This window comes from Eptatretus burgeri, chromosome 3 (genome assembly GCF_056783735.1).
Source record: "Eptatretus burgeri isolate ZD-2024b chromosome 3, Ebu_testis_v1, whole genome shotgun sequence".
Taxonomy (NCBI): Eukaryota; Metazoa; Chordata; class Myxini; order Myxiniformes; family Myxinidae; genus Eptatretus; species Eptatretus burgeri.
Window position 1 is genome coordinate 37909552 of NC_140963.1, and position 21013 is coordinate 37930564.

At 42.4% G+C, this 21013-nt stretch overlaps 1 protein-coding gene across 3 annotated transcripts in view; it reads left to right on the forward strand.

Annotated features, from left to right (window-relative positions):
- The window catches only part of STAT1 (signal transducer and activator of transcription 1), a 75420-nt gene that overhangs the window by 23536 nt on the left and 30871 nt on the right, over positions 1-21013 (forward strand). For all 3 annotated transcript variants that reach the window (XM_085872954.1, XM_085872952.1, XM_085872953.1), the window contains exons 2-4: positions 9498-9677; positions 11566-11710; positions 11963-12061. In XM_085872954.1, coding sequence (XP_085729080.1) covers positions 9550-9677; positions 11566-11710; positions 11963-12061 — 372 coding nt within the window. In that variant the 5' untranslated portion in view covers positions 9498-9549. The remainder of the gene's footprint in view (positions 1-9497; positions 9678-11565; positions 11711-11962; positions 12062-21013) is intronic.

Genomic DNA, 21013 nt, shown 5'->3' on the forward strand with positions numbered 1-21013 from the left:
GAAAGTGTTGTAGTTGTTGTAATACCTATAGTTGTGATTGCAATTATCTTGCACTTTTTTCCCAGAACATCTGGATGCCTCAGCTGGTTGTGTTCTTGCTTTTAATTTGTCTGGCTCTGCTTTTAACCTTTTAATCTAAATTTTGACTCAATCTACTCTTCTTGCACTGTGCTGCGAGGAAGTGCTCCACTGTGAACCACATTTTCCACTGGATGTCCTGCGTGAAATCTATGTGCACATGAAGGGTTCTCAGGTGTTCTTTTGGTTGGTACCATGGACATAGACCTTTCCAATCAATCGGAATATGCAAAGGAGAGTATAAACTATAAAGGGTTGCAGATGCTATATGGAAATTCAATTCAAATTTTTATCATGGTTAATTCCTAGCTCTGACCTTTAACTACTTTTTTCACTTCATACGTTTCGAAACAAATTCACAGTTATCCAACAAATGCAACTTGGTGAATGTCTGTCTCTTGAGGTGGCCACCGATTGCCAGTGGGGGTCCTCGATTGGCTGTGAAATGTCATGTGCATTTCATAGCCAATAGGAGACCCAGAAAGGTAATACATGGCGATTCCCACAGAAATAACTATGAAACTTATCAAGTTTCATTTTTTGAATAACTAATAGAATATAGTACTGCCCATTAGTTTATTACATGAACATGTAATGTTACATTCAACAACGATCAGAGATATCGATCAGCTCTGCCACTGAAGGTTGATGGAGGTTATGATGTCACCCCTCTGTTTATCTGTTTGTTTGTCTGTGAGCAGGATATCTCAAAAAGTTATGGACTGATTTGGACGAAACTTTGTCAACAACTTGGGTGTGTGATAAGGAAGAATTGATTCGATTTTGGTGAATTGCCGGAACCGGACACTCCAATTTTTTTATTTTCAAAGTGATTGCTCACCATTGAGAGATCGGGCCAAAACGGTATGCAGCACGATATTTCAAAAAGTTGTGAACGGGTTATGACAAAACTTGGTGGATGAGTTGGGTAGGTGACAAGAACAGGTCAATTCGATTTTGGTTGTGGTCCACATGCAGATCCAGCCTATCAGAAGAATGCAAAACGTAAACTGTTCAGTCTGGCGGAGGTATGCGCTCCACTGAGTGCCCTTCTAGTTCTTACATGCTTTGTTTTAATCAAATTCATTTTCCTTTTCAGTGCAAATTAACTTGTATTTTATAAACTGTAGGTTTTACATTGTTTTTCAAATTGGCAAATTCGCTCAAGGGCGTCGACCTTCTATGTATATATATATATATATATATATATATATGTATGTATATATATATATATATATATATATATATATATATATATATATATATATATATATACATACATATAATTGTATGTATGTGGGTGCACCACAGATTTTTCTGAGCCAAATTTCTTTGTTTGTGCATATTTTCTGTTGTAGACCGTCCTGCACTCCGTCTCTTCCGACCAACATATTCCTCAACATTTTTCACAATGTATTTGAATTGTGGTTTTGTTGGTTTTATTTTTGTTTCTTTTCAATTTTTTTTTTTTGAAGGCGACACAACGAATCCACGTAATCCGAGTAGCATTGGCTTTTTAAAATAGCTTTAAAATGAGAAATTGTTTTGTACAAAAATGGATTTGTTTCACAACAGGAAGCATTTGGTTAACCAGAAGTGATTCTGATCTAGGGAGTCCCAAGAAATTGCAACAAATTACCAAACGGCAAGTTTCTCCTATTGTGCACTATCTGGAAATGTCGTGAATGGTTTGGCTTTGGATTCCTTCCACGCTGGAAATCGAGAGCCGAGGAGCTTCATGCGAGAATGTTGGAGCAATGATGTTTTCATTCTGTTGTTTCCACTGGACACGCCAGGCCTTTTTCAGTTTTAACCTGATTCATCGGCTGGGCTTACATAGAAACGCCACGGGGTTATGTGGAAACAGTTGATTTGGTGGGTACGTCGTAACTTTCGACCTAATCTGAAAGGTCTCTCAAGATGTTCGCCATCTTACAGCGACCGTTCCAATTGGCACGTCTTCCTCTTTAGAAATATAAAAACCTTTGTTTGCGGCACCCGGATGGTATACAAATCGCATTTACGTTGCAATCCAAACGGTTGTGACCTGCTCTTTGAAGCTCCATCGGCCACGTCCAAAGATTCTGTCGAGCATGCGTTGTTTGTTTTATGTCCTGCACGTGAGTCCCGCTTTTTTGCCGAGAGAGGAAAGCTCATAAACAGGCCTTAGCATGACTACACCCTGTACACCGTTTCGCTTGCAATTTTTTGCCTTGTCTTCCATCAGCATTTGACATTCACCATCATTTGAAATTTGGCTTCCTTGTGATTCTAAGATTGAGGAAGAGATCAGAATAATTTACAATTCCCATTGTGAAAGAATAGATATAACATGTTTTGTTGGGATACTGTATCCCTGTCTCTTGGTGCCATTGCTACACATTATGACGTAAATGTTCAATTCCAAGGTAATGCTTTCTGTTGAGGATTCATATCCAAGTAATGACTTTCAATTCAATCTGGTCGTTGTGGATCACATTGCACTAAGAGCAAAGCCTTTTGTTTTCTGAAAGAATAATGTATGCTGCAGGGGCTGTGGCGTGACGTTGGGAGCGATGTATCGATCTGGCCTTTGGCAAATACTAAAACCGTGATGGATACAGTGTGGCCACTCCGTCCTCTCTCAGAACCTTCCTTTTAAAATAGAAAACATGCCGTTGGTGCATAATCAAATGGTATTTCCTGCAACCCATGAATACGTTGATTACCTCCGCCACCAAAGGTGGATGAAGGTTGTGTTTTCACCCCTGTCTGTCTGTCTGTCTATGAACGGGATATCTCCAAAAGTTGTGGACAGATTTGGGTGACATTTGGTGTGTGACAGAGATGAATTGATTCAATTTTGGTGAAGATCTGAATCCGAATCCGGATACGACAATTTCTTAATTTTTACAAGTGATTCTTCAACATTGAGAAATGGAGCCAAAAACGATAGATAGCATGATGCCTCAAAAAGCTGTGGATGGATTATGACAAAATTTGGTGGATGAGTTGGTTAGATGACAAGAACAAGCCAATTGGATTTTCATTCAGGTCAGCAGATCTGGCCTATCGATGGGATACAAAACGTAAACTGTTCAGCCTGGTGGAGGTATGCGCACTACGGAGTGCCATTCTAGTTATACTTGAAATGGATTGTGTTTAAAATGAGACAAAGCTATTTACCTGGATGTGGTGCTGCATAGACCAAGTCCAGTTTCAGATGTCCTTTTTCTGAAATTTTGAACAGTTGGGCAGAACGTAACAGAGTTTGATTTGTCGTGATGTTAACATTGTTAAGATTTTAGCCACACGTCATCCATGGGATGGTTGATGTTGAATTCCTTTCGAATGCAGCTGAGTGTGCATACATACAGTAGAAGGCCTCTTTCCCTCTTTGTAGAAGGTATATCAACCACCTCATCAGCATCCTCGATGCTCGGTGTTATTGTTACGGATTAGTTGCATCACTGCTATTTCATTGTTGTTGGGTTTTCATTGTTGGGTTTTCAGCCCATCTGCTCAGTACAGCAGGAGATTGGTGCTGCTGGCAGATTTCATTCTTCTCAAAGGTCATTGGTCAGCTTGCCAGGCTTTAATTTGTTTCTTTTTGCAGACATTGTGAGAAATTCCATGTGTTTGAGGTGCTCCAATTTAGCCACCTCGGCATATGCTGAATTCCAGTTATGTCTTCAACATTACCTCTTGAAGCCTTCTGGTAACCGCATCATATGTACATGTGTTTTGCAGAACAGTTTGTATTGTTAATCCGAAGATCTTTCTAAGGGCTGGTGGGTAATTGTTAAACGCTCAGATAACTGGACTCGACTGTTTGCTGCTCGAGTGCTTCAAGCACATTCCTGTTTCTGCCTCTGATGTTTACTTTTGGTTTCGTTATATCAGTGTGTGTGTGTACCATTGGAGACTGGTTGAGGAGGCCAATGTTCTAGGAGATGGTATTTAAATCATCAGTGATTGTAGTAGTGTTACATTTGTAGTAGCTCCAATGATAATTGTATGGGCTAATTATATACTGTACTACATATGTTCTGGGAGGAGGGAAGAGTAGAAATGCTCATTATGCTAATGATTTGTGAGAGCCAGGATTCTGTTTCTGTCTCTTTTTTTTATTCTTTCTCCCTCTCCTTCTCCCTCTCCTTCTCCCTCTACCTCTCCCTCTCCTTCTCCCTCTCCTTCTGCCTCTCCTTCTGCCTCTCTCTCTCCCTCTCCCTCTCCTTCTTCCTCTCTCTCGCTCCCTCTCTCTCCCTCTTTGTCTCTGTCTCTCTGTCTCTCTCTCCTTTGTGACTGTCTCTCCTCTCCTCTCCTCTCCTCTCCTCTCCTCTCTTCTCTCTCTCTCTCTCTCTCTCTCTCTCTCTCTCTCTCTCTCTCTCTCTCTCTCTCTCTCTCTCTCTCTCTCTCTCTCTCTCTCTCTCTCTCTCTCTCTCTCTCTCTCTCTCTCTCTCTCTCTCTCTCTCTCTCTCTCTCTCTCTCTCTCTCTCTCTCTCTCTCTCTCTCTCTCTCTCTCTCTCTCTCTCTCTCTCTCTCTCTCTCTCTCTCTCTCTCTCTCTCTCTCTCGTCTCTCTCTCTCTCCTCTCTCTCTCTCTTCTCTCTCTCTCTCCTCTCTCTCTCTCTCTTCTCTCTCTCTCTCCTCTCTCTCTCTCCTCTCTCTCTCTCTCCTCTCTCTCCTCTCTCCTCTCTCCTCTCCTCTCTCCTCTCTCTCTCTCCTCTCTCTCTCTCTGAGGATGAACTACGTGTGCTTAGTTTTGTGCCTAATGTTTGGGTTGGTAACCTTTTTATATACATAGGTGTTTAGTTACAGCAAAACCACAAGTGAGCTTGTATGACCATGTCTTTTGGCCTTTGGGTTATGACTCATGTGTGTTGTTTGTACAAGCTACATAGCATCTGCTTTGGTCTTTGGGCTAAAGTGCATGTGTTTACCTTTGTCATGATGTTTGGATGTTTACCTTGTCTTTTTTAAAATTCAAAGGTGTTTCTCAACAGCGAAATAGAGAAACAGCATTAGCTGGGACTGGTGTTCATATGAACTTGTGAAAATACATACGTGACCATTTCACTCTCTACCTTTTAGGGAGATAGTCACTGGTCATGTATTGAAGAGATCTCTCCACAAGACCTAATTTAAGTTTGTTACGTCATCACTGTTATCTGTTTCTGCATTCCATTACTTGCATAATTGGATTCTACATACTTAAAGTAATATCTGGCTATATATTAGAGGACTCTATCTTAGACCACGTGCCATCATTTTGAGGGTACAGTGCAGGGTCTATCCCTGGAAAATGCCACACAAGAGGTGCCAACTTCACTTCCATTTCTATTTATATATTTATATACACACACGAGTTTCTTGTGGGGTCAGTGGGGGAATTGTTTTTTGGCCAAATCTTTCACGAACCAGCTGGCCATGCTTGATGTTTGACCGAGTCTGATTAGGGAAGGAATTTGAAATGTGGCCAGTATGCCGGCAATAACTTGCCTGCTCTTTGCGAATGACAATGCGGGGTTTTTGATGTGCACCAACTAATGCTGTCAGATGGACACTCAGCTTAATATCCATCCTTGGGATGATGCACTTTGTTGTGGATCACTATGCCTGTGACCTGCGTAGCACCAATGTGACAGTTAATTGAAGTAGGCCTTCACCTCCACACCATCTCTTCATAATACTTTAGATATATATATATATATATTCATATTGATTCCAATAAAGAATTTGTGAATGACTGTTACAAGAAGTAGTCTTCCATGAGCTTTGACCTATTGTCCAGGCTTGGTAGCCTCATTAGGTGCACATTTAACAACCACAGTGTCAGCAATGTCTGGTAACACTGTGTCATGTGCAGCAAGCACAGCAACCAATTGTTCCCCTTCTCCCCTTTCTTCGTATGCAGCACAAGGCTGCAAGTGGCATCATTGGCTGCTGGTGCAGCTGTGCCGCTGATGCAGTGCCCCTGTTACCAGTACACTGGTACTCATTTTGCTGACCTCGGAAGGATGACAGGCTGAGGCAACCCTACCTGGTATTTATTCAATGGCCCGACAGGGGCTTGAACTCAAGACCCTTGGACCTTAAGCCAGCCACCTTAACCGTTAAGCCAACACCAGGTCTCAAGTGTTCCACAATGTGTTTCTGGAATCTCCATTCTTGACTTCGGGTTCTCAGTTATTCTCAACGTCCTGGCCGATATGAATGGCTGATGGATGGGAGGCAAAGGCAAGGCAAATTAAAAAGAGTGAAGCACACTGTGATAGTTTTTGGGAATGATGATCGATTGTTCTGCATTCTGCTTCAATTTGAGTAAATCCTGACGTTTTCAACTCGCTATCCATTTTAGTTGAACACAATAACTCATGAATTCAATAAAATTCTCAATGGATAGGGTAACTCTTCAAGTATGTAATTTCGTTATGCAATTTGTGGAATTATGGCCGACTTTAAACAGTTGTCAATGTAATTATTCATGACAATGAATTTTTTTAATGTTTTCACCGATGGAAAAAAACGACGTGATCTTCCTCTGATTAGACTTGATGCCAAGCAGCCATGAACTGTAAACAGACTTCCTTTAGGCCTCGGCCCAGGCCTTTGGATGCAATTCACCGTGTGGGGCGCTGAAAGAATATATGAATACAGTCACTCAGCTTATGCTCATTGGGGAGAGCATCAGGGCAAATTTTAATAAATGATGAACAAAACTGTTTGGACTTGTGGTGGAGAGAGAGGGACAGGGGTGGGAGAGAGAGAGGGACAGGGGTGGGAGAGAGAGAGAGGGGCAGGGGTGGAAGAGAGAGAGAGAGGGGCAGGGGTGGAAGAGAGAGAGAGAGAGAGGCAGGGGTGGAAGAGAGAGAGAGAGAGGGGCAGGGTGGAAGAGAGAGAGAGAGAGGGGCAGGGGTGGAAGAGAGAGAGAGGGGCAGGGGTGGAAGAGAGAGAGAGGGGCAGGGGTGGAAGAGAGAGAGAGGGGCAGGGGTGGAAGAGAGAGAGAGGGGCAGGGGTGGAAGAGAGAGAGAGAGAGAGGGGCAGGGGTGGAAGAGAGAGAGAGAGGGGCAGGGGTGGAAGAGAGAGAGAGGGCAGGGGTGGAAGAGAGAGAGAGGGGCAGGGGTGGAAGAGAGAGAGAGGGGCAGGGGTGGAAGAGAGAGAGAGGGGCAGGGGCAGAAGAGATAGAGAGTGGCAGGGGAAGGGGTGAGAGAGAGAGAGAGAGAGGGCAGGGGTGAGAGAGAGAGAGAGAGAGAGAGAGAGAGAGAGAGAGAGAGAGAGAGAGAGAGAGAGAGAGAGAGAGAGAGAGAGAGAGAGAGAGAGAGAGAGAGAGAGAGAGAGAGAGAGAGAGAGAGAGAGAGAGAGAGAGAGAGAGAGAGAGAGAGAGATAGAGATAGATGGGAGAGAGAGAGAGGTATAGGGGTGGGAGAGAGAGAGAGGTATAGGGGTGGGAGAGAGAGAGAGAGGTATAGGGGTGGGAGAGAGAGAGAGAGGTATAGGGGTGGGAGAGAGAGAGAGAGGTATAGGGGTGGGAGAGAGAGAGAGGTATAGGGGTGGGAGAGAGAGAGAGGTATAGGGGTGGGAGAGAGAGAGAGGTATAGGGGTGGGAGAGAGAGAGAGGTATAGGGGTGGGAGAGAGAGAGAGAGAGGTATCGGGGTGGGAGAGAGAGAGAGAGACAGAGGTATCGGGGTGGGAGAGAGAGAGAGAGAGAGAGAGAGGTATCGGGGTGGGAGAGAGAGAGAGTGAGAGGTATCGGGGTGGGAGAGAGAGAGAGAGAGAGAGGGATGGGGGTGGGAGAGAGAGAGAGAGAGAGAGGTATAGAGAGAGGGAGAGAGAGAGAGAGAGAGAGGGTATAGAGAGAGGGAGAGAGAGAGAGAGAGAGAGAGAGAGAGAGAGAGAGAGAGAGAGAGAGAGAGAGAGAGAGAGAGAGTGGGAGAGAGAGAGAGAGGTATAGGGGTGGGAGAGAGAGAGAGGTATAGGGGTGGGAGAGAGAGAGGTATAGAGAGAGAGAGAGTGGGAGAGAGAGAGAGAGGTATAGGGGTGGGAGAGAGAGAGAGGTATAGGGGTGGGAGAGAGAGAGAGAGAGAGAGGTATAGGGGTGGGAGAGAGAGAGAGGTATAGGGGTGGGAGAGAGAGAGTGCCACAGGGATGGGAGAGAGAGAGTGCGACAGGGGTGGGAGAGAGAGACGAGAGAGAGAGAGAGGAACAATAGTGGGAGAAAGAGGAACAGGGGTGGGAGAGAGGGAGAGGGAAAGGGATGGGAGAGAGAGAGTGGTTCACCACCCGCTTCGATAGCCATTTATCCTGCCATTGAGCATACGATTGATAGCATTTCCTCATCAGGAATCTTTTGTGTCTATAACTGCTGCACTGGGCTCATTTGATGCTTCATCTGTGAGCCTTCAGTGTGTTGTTTTATGACAGCACAGCATTTTCTTGTCAACCTTTATTTATTTATTACCTCCACCACCTAAGGTAGATAGAGGTTATGTTTTCACAACTGTCTGTTTGTCTGTGAGCAGAATATCTCAAAACGTTTTTGGCGAATTTGGACGAAACTTAGTGGGCAGGTTGGGTATGTGACAAGGAAGAATTGATTCAATTTTGGTGAAGATCCAAATCTGGATCTGAGAGTTTTTTTTTTTTTGTGATTCTTCACAAGTTGAGTGATGGGGCCAAAAATGCTAGATAGCATGATATTTCTAAACATTGTGGACGAGTTATGACAAAGCTAGGTGGATGAGTTGGGTAGGTGACAAGAACAGTCCAATTCGATTTTGGTTCAGGTCCGGATCCAGATCTGGCCCGTCAGTGGGATACAAAACGTAAACTGTTCAGCCTGGTGGAGGTATGTGCTCTATCAATTACCATTCTAGTTATCCCCCGTCGCGTGGCGGAAGGGGGATATTGTTGTCACCCGGGTCGTCCGTCCGGCTGTCTGTCTGTCTGTCTGTCCGTCCGGCTGGGTGTCAACATTTATTTCAATGGTGGGGGATTCCCCATCTCTGATGGGTATATTTATTTTCCTTTGCAGTTCTCTGTAATTTGATCTCGTTCAAAAAGGTCCAACTTAAAAAAAAAATTCTGATACAAGATTGAGGCTCATAAGTGACGTAGGCATCAAGGAAAGAAACTTATCGTGGGCCAGTGGAGACACAGTGAGAAAGGGAATGAACAAACAGGAAAAAGGAGGAGAGAGAAGGGAAGAGAATGGGAGGAAACACAGTAACCTGCAAGTAAGAGGGTGTGGGTTAGGGAGGATTAATGGGGGGAGAAAGATCATGGGTGGGTATGAAGGGCAAGCGGCGGCATAAGATAGTGTTTTTGCTTTGTTCAATGCTTCGTAATGTCTGTTAAAGTGTACAATGTTTGTTTTGCTTTGTTCATGAAATCTCTTCATTTGTTTTTGTTTGAATGAAATGTTCTCGTCTCTTTTAACAGGGGATAGCTGTGTGACTCCATTGGGCTGCGCTGGCCCTTTGGTGCACTCACCATGGCCCAGTGGGAAAAACTTCAATGTCTGCACGCCAAGTTCTTGGATCAAGTTCATCATTTGTACGATGAGAGCTTCCCCATGGAAGTTCGACAGTACCTTGCAAACTGGATCGAGAGCCAGGATTGGTAAGTAGCGAGACTCCACCCTGCAGCATATTGGGGAAGTCATTGTGCCTCCCTGGCCAATCATTGCCAAGTCAGAGCTTTATCTCTCCAATGCAGCCTTTTTTTTTCTTGAGGTGGTTTTATGCTTCTGATGAAAGCCTTTTCCATTGTAGTACTCTCCCACTACTGTTGTTGCTTGATTTCCTGTCTGTTTTGCCTGAAATTCTACATGTTGACCCAAAGGGAACCTTGCGTTTGTATGCACAACTGTCGAAAATGTGCAAAAAATTTGAGGGATATTTTATGAAACTCATTCGGGTTCACTATTTATAGACTAATATCTTCGGAAAACTGACCCAAAATGTCGATAGCCATTAGCTGCTATTTTGCAACCATTCCTGGCAAAGTTTATTTATGACCAAAGGACTGATAAAATGTACCCAAGTGGGCAGAATTTTTTTTTTTTTTTGGAATTCACGTTTATGTCAAACTACTTTATTTATTTTTGCCATCAGATAAGAAATGCTTCCTTGTGTTAACTTTAGCAGTACTATGTTGAGGCCACAGATTGTATTGTTGCTCTGGGCTTCACCAAAGCAGTGAACACCATAGAACTGCACTCACCATGGCCCAGTGCGCAATCTCAGAAACAGATTGCTGTTAAATCATGGAATTGGTGAAATCTAAAGGCTGGTTCCATTGTTTTCTTCCACTTTTCTGTGGGATGTTATTATGGCAGTTATTGAAAGAGAAATGCATCGTTTGAAGGAACAGTTCCTGTACTTGCCAGGCCAATGTGGAAGTGAATGTCTGACGGATGGGTATTGTGACCGACAATGCCAGGAAACAAGAAATCTATTTAGAGACGCACAAAAAGTGAGAAACTGTAAAGATTGGTACTTTTGGAATTACTCTGTCACTGCAAAGACTTGCCGCTCGGTGAAGTTTCGTACATGTGAAATGCCGGGTTTACAAGAGTACAGGTCAGCTCAAGTTTTGTTTAATTGCATATTACTTTGGTTTTAAGCTAAGTCTTAATGGGACAGACACATCCTCCCTTGACATTAGGTTGGTGGCTGTGTTACTGGGGGAAGAACAAAACTTTTCAAGTACAGCATACAAGTAATGATTTCAACCTTTTTTTTTTCTCATATTTGTCAACTATATTGGTCGTTACTTCCGCCACCGAAGGTGGACAGAGGTTATGTTTTCACCCCTGTATGTCTGTCTCGATCTATGAATGGGATATCTCAAAAAGTTGTCGACGGATACGGATTAAACTTTGTGGACAGGTTGCATGTGTGACCACGACAAATTGATTCGATTTTGGTGAAGATCTGTACCTGTTTCTGGATATGAGAAATGTTTCAAGTTATTCTTCACCATTGAGAGATGGGGCCAACAATATACCCTGTATAACATGATATCTTAAACAGCTACGAATTTGGATGAAACTTGGTGGATGAGTTGGTTAGGTGACAAGAACAAGCTGATTAGGTTTTGGTTAAGGTCCAAATGCAGATTCGGCCTATCAGTGCAATAGTACATGTAAACCGTAAGGCCTGGTGGAGGTATGCGCTCTACTGAGTGCCATTCTAGTTTGTATCTTAATTTATACATTATTTCGTAACACATGAGCAATGGTTCATCGGATAAAGGTCATTTTCCTCCGTTGATCAAAGAGTTTTCGCTGTCGGGTGGTTGATCAAGACTATGTGGTGAGTACTTTATCACTGGAATGATGAGGATGTTGTTTATGGAGGTGGGTTGTTCACAATCCTTCCTGACCATACATTAAACTCGTGTGTCATTATGGTTCGATTGCTGGAGGTGAATCCTGATTGAGGTAAAAATTGCAGGTTTTGGCAAGCCGAGTTAATTTATGCGTCTGTTTGTCTTATGGCTCCAGGAACTATGCAACAAACAACGTATCTCATGCTACACTTCTTTTCCACAACCTGCTGGCGCAGCTGGATGACCAGTACAGCCGTTTCTCCGAGCAGAACAATATCCTCCTACAACACAATTTGCGGAGAATAAAGCAGAATCTACAGGTGCGCGGTGCTCTCTGGAATAAACCCTCGCAGCAGCTTTTCTCTACCTGTTGTCTTACGATCTCACCACTGCTGTTGCATCGGTACCTTAAATGGCTCTGCGCGGTCTCATTGGCGATGTTGATTTATTCAACAATATGACATGACACTTGCTCCTCGACTTGCAATAGTTTCACCACGCGGATTTTTGATGGCATCGTTTTATTTAATGCTGTGAAGTGACAAACTTGTTGTGATTAATCCCCTTGACAGGCTCATTACTTGGAAGACCCTGTCCAAATGGCCCTCATAATCTCCAACTGTTTGGCTGAAGAGCAAAAGATCTTGAAAAATTCAGGAAATGGAGAGCAGGTATATTTTTCGTTTCTTTCTTTTTGTGTTTCAAAAAAAGTTATTTTACAGATTTGAGGGGAATACGGTGGATTGATAATTATTTGAGCATCACAAAAAGACTTCCCTCTTGATATAGAAACTGATATGGTTATGTGGTGGCATGTGACATGGGATGACACACACACACACACACACACACACACCAGTAACAAGCTAACTATCTGACTATCAGGACAGCCAATATCCAGTACACTAACAGCTTCTAATATTAAGGTTTGGTTTATTTCCATAACCTTCTACCCTCAACCCTCCCAACACCCACCTTCAGACTTCATCTCTTTCACAAGCCAACCAATTTGCTGCTACAATTCTGGATAAGATTTCATGTAATCATCACGGAATAACTTTTTCTCTCTTTTTTTTTTTTCCCTCGCCCTCTAATATCCCGTTCTGTTTGAATTGCTTCTTACTTATCAGTCAAGGTGCTTTCAGCTCGATCATCCGTAACTCAGAGAAAACAACTTCTTTACTGGATCCGGTCCGATCATCCGTGCTAGTTTCCTTGCTTTTAGGTCTCTCTCCACTCGTTACAAAAAACAATCACTTTTGTGACCACCACCACATTCCAATACAGCATATAAACAGCAGGAAGGAAAACTTATCTCGACGTTGTCCCAAAGGACAACCCAATGAGCAAGGATATACAGTTGTAAAACATATGCAAAGAAGTCAAACAAAATAGTAATAATGTAAACAACCAACAAGCAGGAAATGTTTGTGAGTGAAAACACGCATCCTTCCATATTGAGAAGTGTGGTGCTTGTTTGGGTTGAACAATTTTGAATGCCTTTGAGCTATTCCATGAGTCGCTGACATGTAACAAACAACAAGGTTGTTTTGTTTATGTGCTGCACATTACTCGTCATCGGCGAATTGTCAAATTGTTTTGAGATTATTTCACAATTCTTATGTTTTAACTACTACGACTACTTCTGCTATACCAGCATCAATTAATCCCACCTTTTTGTGGGGTTCAGCTGGGGAACGTTTCTTTCCCAAGTCTTTCACAAACTTGCTGGCCAAGCCTCCTATTCGACTGAAGGTGCAGCAATATGTACTTTCAGGATGCCGGCGATAACTTGCCTACTCTGCGAAAGACACTGTGGAATATTCGACGCCCACCAACGACCCGTGTTAGCAGACGCGTCCTCCAGCTTAATGCCCTTACTTTGGACAGTGCACACATTGATGAATCACCCTATCTGTGAAACACTGGGATGACAATTTATAGCTGGACCAAGATTCAAACCCAGGCGAGACAGCTCAGAGGGGAGTGTGCATACCTCTCGGCTCGCCTGCCAGCTCTACGGTTCTGATATTTGTAGTCACAAATATGAGACTGAGCTGTTTGTGCACAGTGGTCTTTATCAAGGCGTACTGTATCTAGCAAGCCCCACCGGTTAGGTGTGCCTTCCCATGTCCTCCAAAGGTTCCTACAGTTGGTCCATCGGTCAAAGGTCACATGTTATCTGACCTGTCATAACATATCTCATTGTGATGTAAGGATGTACTAATCATGATTTGTTTTATAAAATTATTTTTAAACAAAACACAAGATCTCATTTTTCCCACATTATGAATCAACAACCTGCAGTTTCATGTTGATTACACTCCTCGTTTATCTTGGCCTTGGGAAAGAAAAAAAAAAAAAGCACAAATACACATCCTGTTCATGTCATAATGTGTGTTTGAACTTCTGTATGATTTTTAGTCTCTTACAGAAGTTAGATAGCAGGCCTATCATGCCACAATGTGCACTTCTTGGACTTGTTTTCTTTCACACCATAATCTTCATCTTAATTGTTCCCTCACCCCCTTTTTCCCTGCTCAGCCCCCTCTCAGCATCCCCCCACCTCCCAGCATCCCCCCACCACTCCCTGGCTCCCGCCCTGCCCCTCTCTAAGGTAGTTTCCACATACCTGCACCCAGCCAATGCCTCCACCCTTGTCCCTCAATGTGTGGACCTCAAACATCCGAAGCCTCCGCTCCAACCGAACAGATCTCTCAATCTAGGCTACTGCTTATAAATTGGCCATCATCTGTTTAACAGAATCCTTCCTCCCACAGGACATCCCTGACTCCTTAGAGTCTCTCCCTTGCTATTGTCAATTTGATAGGCCTGAACCCCATTCTGGCAGTGGTGCACTTTACCTCAAGAGCTCCATTTCTCACTGTCCATGTACGGATCTGAGACAAACTTTTACATGGACCAACTTTTACACCTCTCAACCACCAGGAGTACCTTATGCTGGGACTTCCCCTCTGCTTCCACTTCTTGTTAGCTCCACCACCGAAGGTGGACGCAGGTTATCTTTTCACTTCTGTGTGTCTGTCTGTGAACAGAATATCTCAACAAGTTGTAGATAGATTTGGATGAAATTTGGTGGACAGGTTGGTTGTTTGACAAGGACAAAATTATTAGATTTTAGTAAAGATCTGGATCCGGATCCGGATCTGGATACTGGAATTTTTTTAGTGGTTCTTCACCATTGAGAGATGGGGCTAAAAACGAGATATATAGTACAATATTTCAAAAAGTTACAGACGGATTCGGACAAAACTTTGTGGACAGGCTAGTTGTGCGACAAGGAAGAATTGATTAAATTTTGGTGAAGATCCGAATCCGAATTTAATTTTTTAATTGATTCTTCACCATTGAGAGATGGACCACAAACTATATAGAGCATGATATTTTAAAAAGTTGTGGGCAACTTATGACAAAATTAGGTAGATGAGTTGGTTATGTGACAAGAACAAGCCTATTCGATTCTGATTCAGGTCCGGATCCATATCCGGCCTATCAGTGGGATAGAAAGCGTGAACTGTTCAGCCTATCGGAGGTATGTCCTCGACCAAGTGCCATTCTAGTTTGTTTGTGTGTTATACCATCCTCTAAACAGTGACGACTCCATACACATCTGTCTCAGACAACATGGACCAACTTATAATCACTCATCCCAACTATCTCGCTCCCTCATATATGGTGATTTTAATCAGCTTTCATGGAAATTGGCTGAGTGTTGGTACCTTTCTCACTGACTCCCTGTGACTGACACAATCTGCGAACTTCCCGACCCAGATTTTTCCAAATGGCAAATCCTCCCTTCTGGACTTGTTGATGACCAACTTCCCTGCAAATGTCTCCTGCTCTTCCTCTGCTCCATCTGATTTATCTGAGCATGTGCTTGTGAGAGTCAACATCTTTCTGATTATTCTGAGTCTGGCAGTTCACTCAGGCAGATTGGCAAGGACTACAAGCAACCACCTCACTTCAGGACTGGTCTCATATATATATATATATATATATATATATATATATATATATATATATATATATATATATATATATATATATATATATATATATATATATATATATATATATATACATATATATATATATATATATATATATATATATATATATATATATATATATATATATATATATATATATATATATATATATATATACCATCCCTGATATTAACTTCTTCTTTTCTTTCACAGAAACCTGCTCTCTCGGTTTCTCCAATGACCTCATCTCAGATCACCAATTTTGTTTCAGACCAGATCACTCTACCTTTGACATGCTGCTTCTGCTCTCCCAACAATATATGGAGGCCCTCAATGTCAGACATGAGATCAGGGCCGTCTCTCAAGACATATCTCATGCTTTTGATACAGTCTGGCATCCTGCCTTGTTCTCCAAACTTTCTTCCTGTGACATACAAGGCCAACTCCACTCTTGGCTTACTGACTTCCTCCACTCTCGGAGCCAACATGTGTCTCTCAACAGAACCCTCTCATCTCCTCTCCCTCTCTTGGCTTGAGTGCCCCCAAGGTGGTGTTCTGGGCCCCCATCTTATTCCTAATCTTCATCAACGACCTCTCTGACTTTCTGTAAAATCCTCTTTATACCTTTGCTGATGACTCTACTATCTGTTGTGATATCCCTCATCCTTCAGTTAGGCAGGTAGCAGCCTCTTCCATCTCTTCAGACCTTGGCAAAATCACAAGCTGGTCAAACACTTGGAATATGTCTTTCAATCCTGACAAATCTCACATTTTCACTGTTGCTCTCTCTGAAAAGGACCATCTGCAAACCCCCCATCTACTTTCTTCCCATTCCTCTTGAAGAAGTTCAGTCACTCAAGCTTTTGGGTCTCACTATCAGCCATGAACTTTCTTGGACAAACCACATTTCAAAGTTGGCCTCCAAAGTCAGTTGTTGAATGGGCATACTCCGATGTGCAAAGTCCTTGCTTGGCATACCTGAACCCTTATCCACCTACAAGGCCTTAATCTGCAGCTTGAAGGAGTTCTTCTCTCCCCTCTGGGGTGGGGCCGCTGCTTCACACACATGAATCCTTATCCACCGACAAGGCCTTAATCTGCAGCTTGAAGGAGTAATGCTCTCCCCCCCCCCTGGGGTGGTGCCCCTGCTTCACACCTTGTTCCGCTTGATGCCATGGAAACCAAGGCCTTCAATATAATTTGAATCTATCATGATGAAGTTGAGTCTATGGGCCTATCTCTTTCCCCAGCACAGACAGGTGGGTGGTCTCTGTCTTCTCCCACCTCCTTTCTGGTCTTGCACCCTCTTCCCCTCCTCCCCACAGGTTTTCATAAGTTGTAGGTGGTCCACCATCAACCCCCTTCTCGTGAAACTCCCAGAATCCAGAATCACTGCTCATGTTCACTCATTCGTTCCATTTTGTTCCCCCACCTGTGGACTAACTTCTACATTCTCTTCAATCTCATTCTTCCCTCCAGGCCTTCAAGATGGTGTTTACCACTATCTCACATCATCCCCCGACCCATAACCATGATCTTTTGTACCCCCATTACCTTCCCCAAGCTCACGCTTTTCCAAATTTCCAGTTTTTTTCTTCTTGAGAGTTTGCTTCTGCATCCATCTTGTCCACTTTGTGCGTCCTCCTCGACCCCTCATTCTTACCCACATCCCTTATTTGTCCAAGCCTCCCTCAATTTTGTTCCTCAACTCTGCTGTCGATGTTTCCCACCTATCTTTCTGCTGTTCCTTTTCTTCTGTTATGTCCTGACCCTTGTATGCTCAAGCTCCTCCACAAGCCTCGATATTGTATCCAAAAAAACCCATTAATTACTAAGCACTTTCCTAGCCATCTGTTGAATATCCAAATAGCAATGCCTCACATCATATATTTGCGTCAAACCAATTTGGTGGTTGTGTTGTTGTTTTTCATTATCTTGCCAAAACGAAGTTTTTGCAAGATATGTTAGTCAGCTTGTATGTTTTTTTTTTTGTTTTTTTTGTTTGTCTGTAATCACGTATAAAAAATTCTGCAGAGCACAGTTATCATCGAAAATTTTTGTAACTTCGCATATCAGAGGCCTATAGAGGTCCCTTTCAGTGCACAAAATTTTGAAGGTCAAGGTCAAAGGTCAAGGTCACTTTGGCGCAAATCAGGGGAGTCGACAAAACCCTTATTTTTTGAGTAATTTTGATCGGATCGTCTTCAAACTTCATGGGAATATAGTTCATGGTCTGGCGCTCAGCTGATTAATTTTTGGTGGCGATTGGCCTTGACCTTCATATGTTTTTTTTATTTATTTTTTATTTTTTATTTTTGGTCTGTAATCACGTATAAATCACTCTGCAGAGCACAGTTATCATTGGAAATTTTTGTAGCTTCGCATATCAGAGGCCTACAGAGGTCCCTTTCAATGCACAAAATTTTGAAGGTCAAGGTCAAGGTCACTTTGTCGCAAATCAGGGGAGTCGACGAAACCCTTATTTTTTGAGTAATTTTGATTGGATCGTCTTCAAACTTCATGGGAATATAGTTCATGGTCTGGTGCTCAGCTGATTAATTTTTGGTGGCGATTGGCCTTGACCTTCATGGTTAGCGCCTAAGGTCAAACATATTTGACCCCAAGGTCAAATTTTCAAGTTTTAGGAACCATATCGTGTTGTACCTCAAATTGAACACCTCGATGAGTGCTTTCTAGATATGTCAAGCTTGAGACATTATGACATCATTTGGTGACGTTATGAGGAAAAAGCATATTTTTCATGGTTACTCTGTATAACGATTCTCATCGGAATCTCTCGTAGGCAGATATTCCTCAAGGAGTCGCTCCTGGTGGATAGCAGCTCTGTTCACCTCAGTGTGACCTTAAAGAAGTCACACGTGGTCACCTTTTGGCAAGATACGGGTCACCCTGCGGGTGACATTGGTTTATTTTTTTCCCCTCATCATAATTATTTAATTCTAGCATTGCTCCATTTTATCTTTCATTCACAAAGCATTATGTATTTGTGTTCATTGTTTTCACTCTGGTTGAATGATTGTTAATATTTTTACTTTTTCTTTTGTTTTGATTCTTCGATTCACCATGTCAGATCTTTTGAACACGACGTGATAAAATTTACAATCAGTTACTTAAGTAGTTCCGTTTCGGAACTTGCTACTAAGTGAGTTTGAATGTGCTCAATGGAGTCTTATCATAAATGGAAAGCACCTATGACAATTTGGACCGGGTGTATCAGGAACAAAGTTCTTTTGTCTATGCACAAAACTAATGGTAATATGAGGGTAGGTTGAAAAGTAATGCCTCCTCTTATTTTTATTCAAAACAGGTAAAGATATTTCAATGAAACAAACACAGATCCTGACATCAATCGTTATTCTCCCATGGTGCATATTTATTTCTCAACATAATCACTACTGCGGTCCACACATTTCTGCCAACGTTCAACTACTTTTGTGATGACATCATGTTAGAATTGTGGGCTTGTGATTGGTCATCGTCAGAAGAAAAAATGTTCTCAATGAAGGTGTTCCTTAAATTTGGGGAAGAGATGAAAATCTGATGGAACCATGTTGGGACTGGTGATCATTTGTGGTTGTACTCCATTGACCGTCTCTTACTCTCAATGTCGTATTGGTGTACCCAACTCTCATCTCCGGTCATCTCATCTCCCGTCATGTCAGCTCTCATCTCCAGCGCTTCATGCTGCTTTAGCCACACTTACAACGTCGTGCTGCTCCTCTGCCATCTTGATTAATGGAGCAATGATACATCTAGTGACAGAATCACAAAGCTTCGTATTCAGTGGCGAGAAGAACTAATGTGCGGACTGTGCTTTGTTTCATTTGGATATCTCTCGCTGTGTTGGAGAAAAAGAATAGCAGGCATTATTTTTCAACATGTCCTCGTACCTGAAACAAAAGAGCTCAAGCCGAGAAGAGCAAAAGGTGATAAGAATTAAGTGTGTAATGAAGCCTTCAATCTTTCTGATGCTCCTTCATAACCTACTGCACAGTATTGTCAGGCAGCTGGGTTGGTCGCTCACCACTCGTTTTTGTTTTGCACCTTTTTGCAGGTTGACAGTGGCAAAATTTTTTTTGCAGGTTGATAGTTTTGTACCTAAGGTTGACAGTGGCAAAATTACATGCAGGCTGAAATAATGTATGTTATGGGATTTTGGGCAGCATCTTTGAGATCTAGTGGAAATCAAATAGATCTCTGGGCTACATGAGTCACCCATATTGTTTTGAGACATATGAAACCTGATATTATAGATTAGAATTGCTCTTTAAATGCTGCGTAGATAAACGAAGAGATAAGCTTCACAATGAGGGTATTTCATAAAAAAGGGAAATTCTAATTTGGTGATAAATTAAAATAAGTTCTTCTTCATTTTTGTGCTTGATGGAACTTCCAATTTTTTTCATTAATTACAGTGCTGTTGTTGTAAATGGTTCAACATTCTTCATGCAAAAGAATCTCTGTGGTTCCATGGCTTGCAGTCGAGACTGTTTCCAAGACGGTTGAGCTTGACCACAATTTTCAATCAACAATGATGCTCAATTGGAAACTTGACTCAAATTTCCTAAACTATCAAATGTTGAGGCCTGATCATAATTAAAAAAAAAAAATTATTCTTATTCCACCTGATTTCTGTCAATCTGATTTTTATTTTTTTTGCCTGATAATGGGACCAAATCCCAAGCTCTTCCTGTTAATCGGAAATACAAACGACATTCAAGAGCATTGATAACATTCACTCTCCTATATTGACCATAAATTCTAAAAGCTGCAAATACCCTCATGGATGTTTTTTTTTTTTTTTTTTTTTTTTTTTTTTTTGAAGCATGCTATTTACTGCCTTCCCTGGTCAAGAGAATGTTGCCTTCACATGTTTCTGGAAAAAGCTCTGTAGCATTTATACATCATAGTGAAGATGTTCTGAATGGGTTTTTATTTTATTTTATTTGATATTGCTGGAAATAGCCAGAGAGGCCATTTTATTCACTGCGTGGTTCCAGGCTGAAGTACTGATTCACAATTGGTCTGCAGTGAGTCTTTTTTGTGGTGAGAGTGAGTCTCGGGGTTCAGGGATTACCACGAGGGGAAGCACTTGGATTGGATTCCTCCCGAATGCCCAGCCCTGCAGACCTACATTCCCTCGATAACTCTACGGCCAAAAGGGTTGTTTAGCAACCACAGATGGCGGCAAAAGCATTTACACTGAGCAGGGTACTCGTGTCCACAGCCATGTTACCTATTTGTTGGTCACCTGAGCTAGGGTCCACGCCCTCAGTGCGTACTCATATATCACTGCCGAGCTAAACAGAGTGCAGCACTGGCTAACCTGCGGAGCCAATTAGAGAGGCAAAAACTTCCCGTCTAGCAATTATGAACATATTTTGTCGCACCAATGATGAAAGAACAACCGAGACAGATTTGAAAGAACAAACAATAATCTTTTATTTTAGAAGCAAGGCAGTCACTAAAGTAAATATTTGTAAGTAAGCAAAAGGCACAGAAGAGCAGATTTAACCTGACACATATTCCCCTTATACAGACTAACTTACACAAAAGACGTATTGCCATCATTCAATCCAGAAAGAAAGGAGA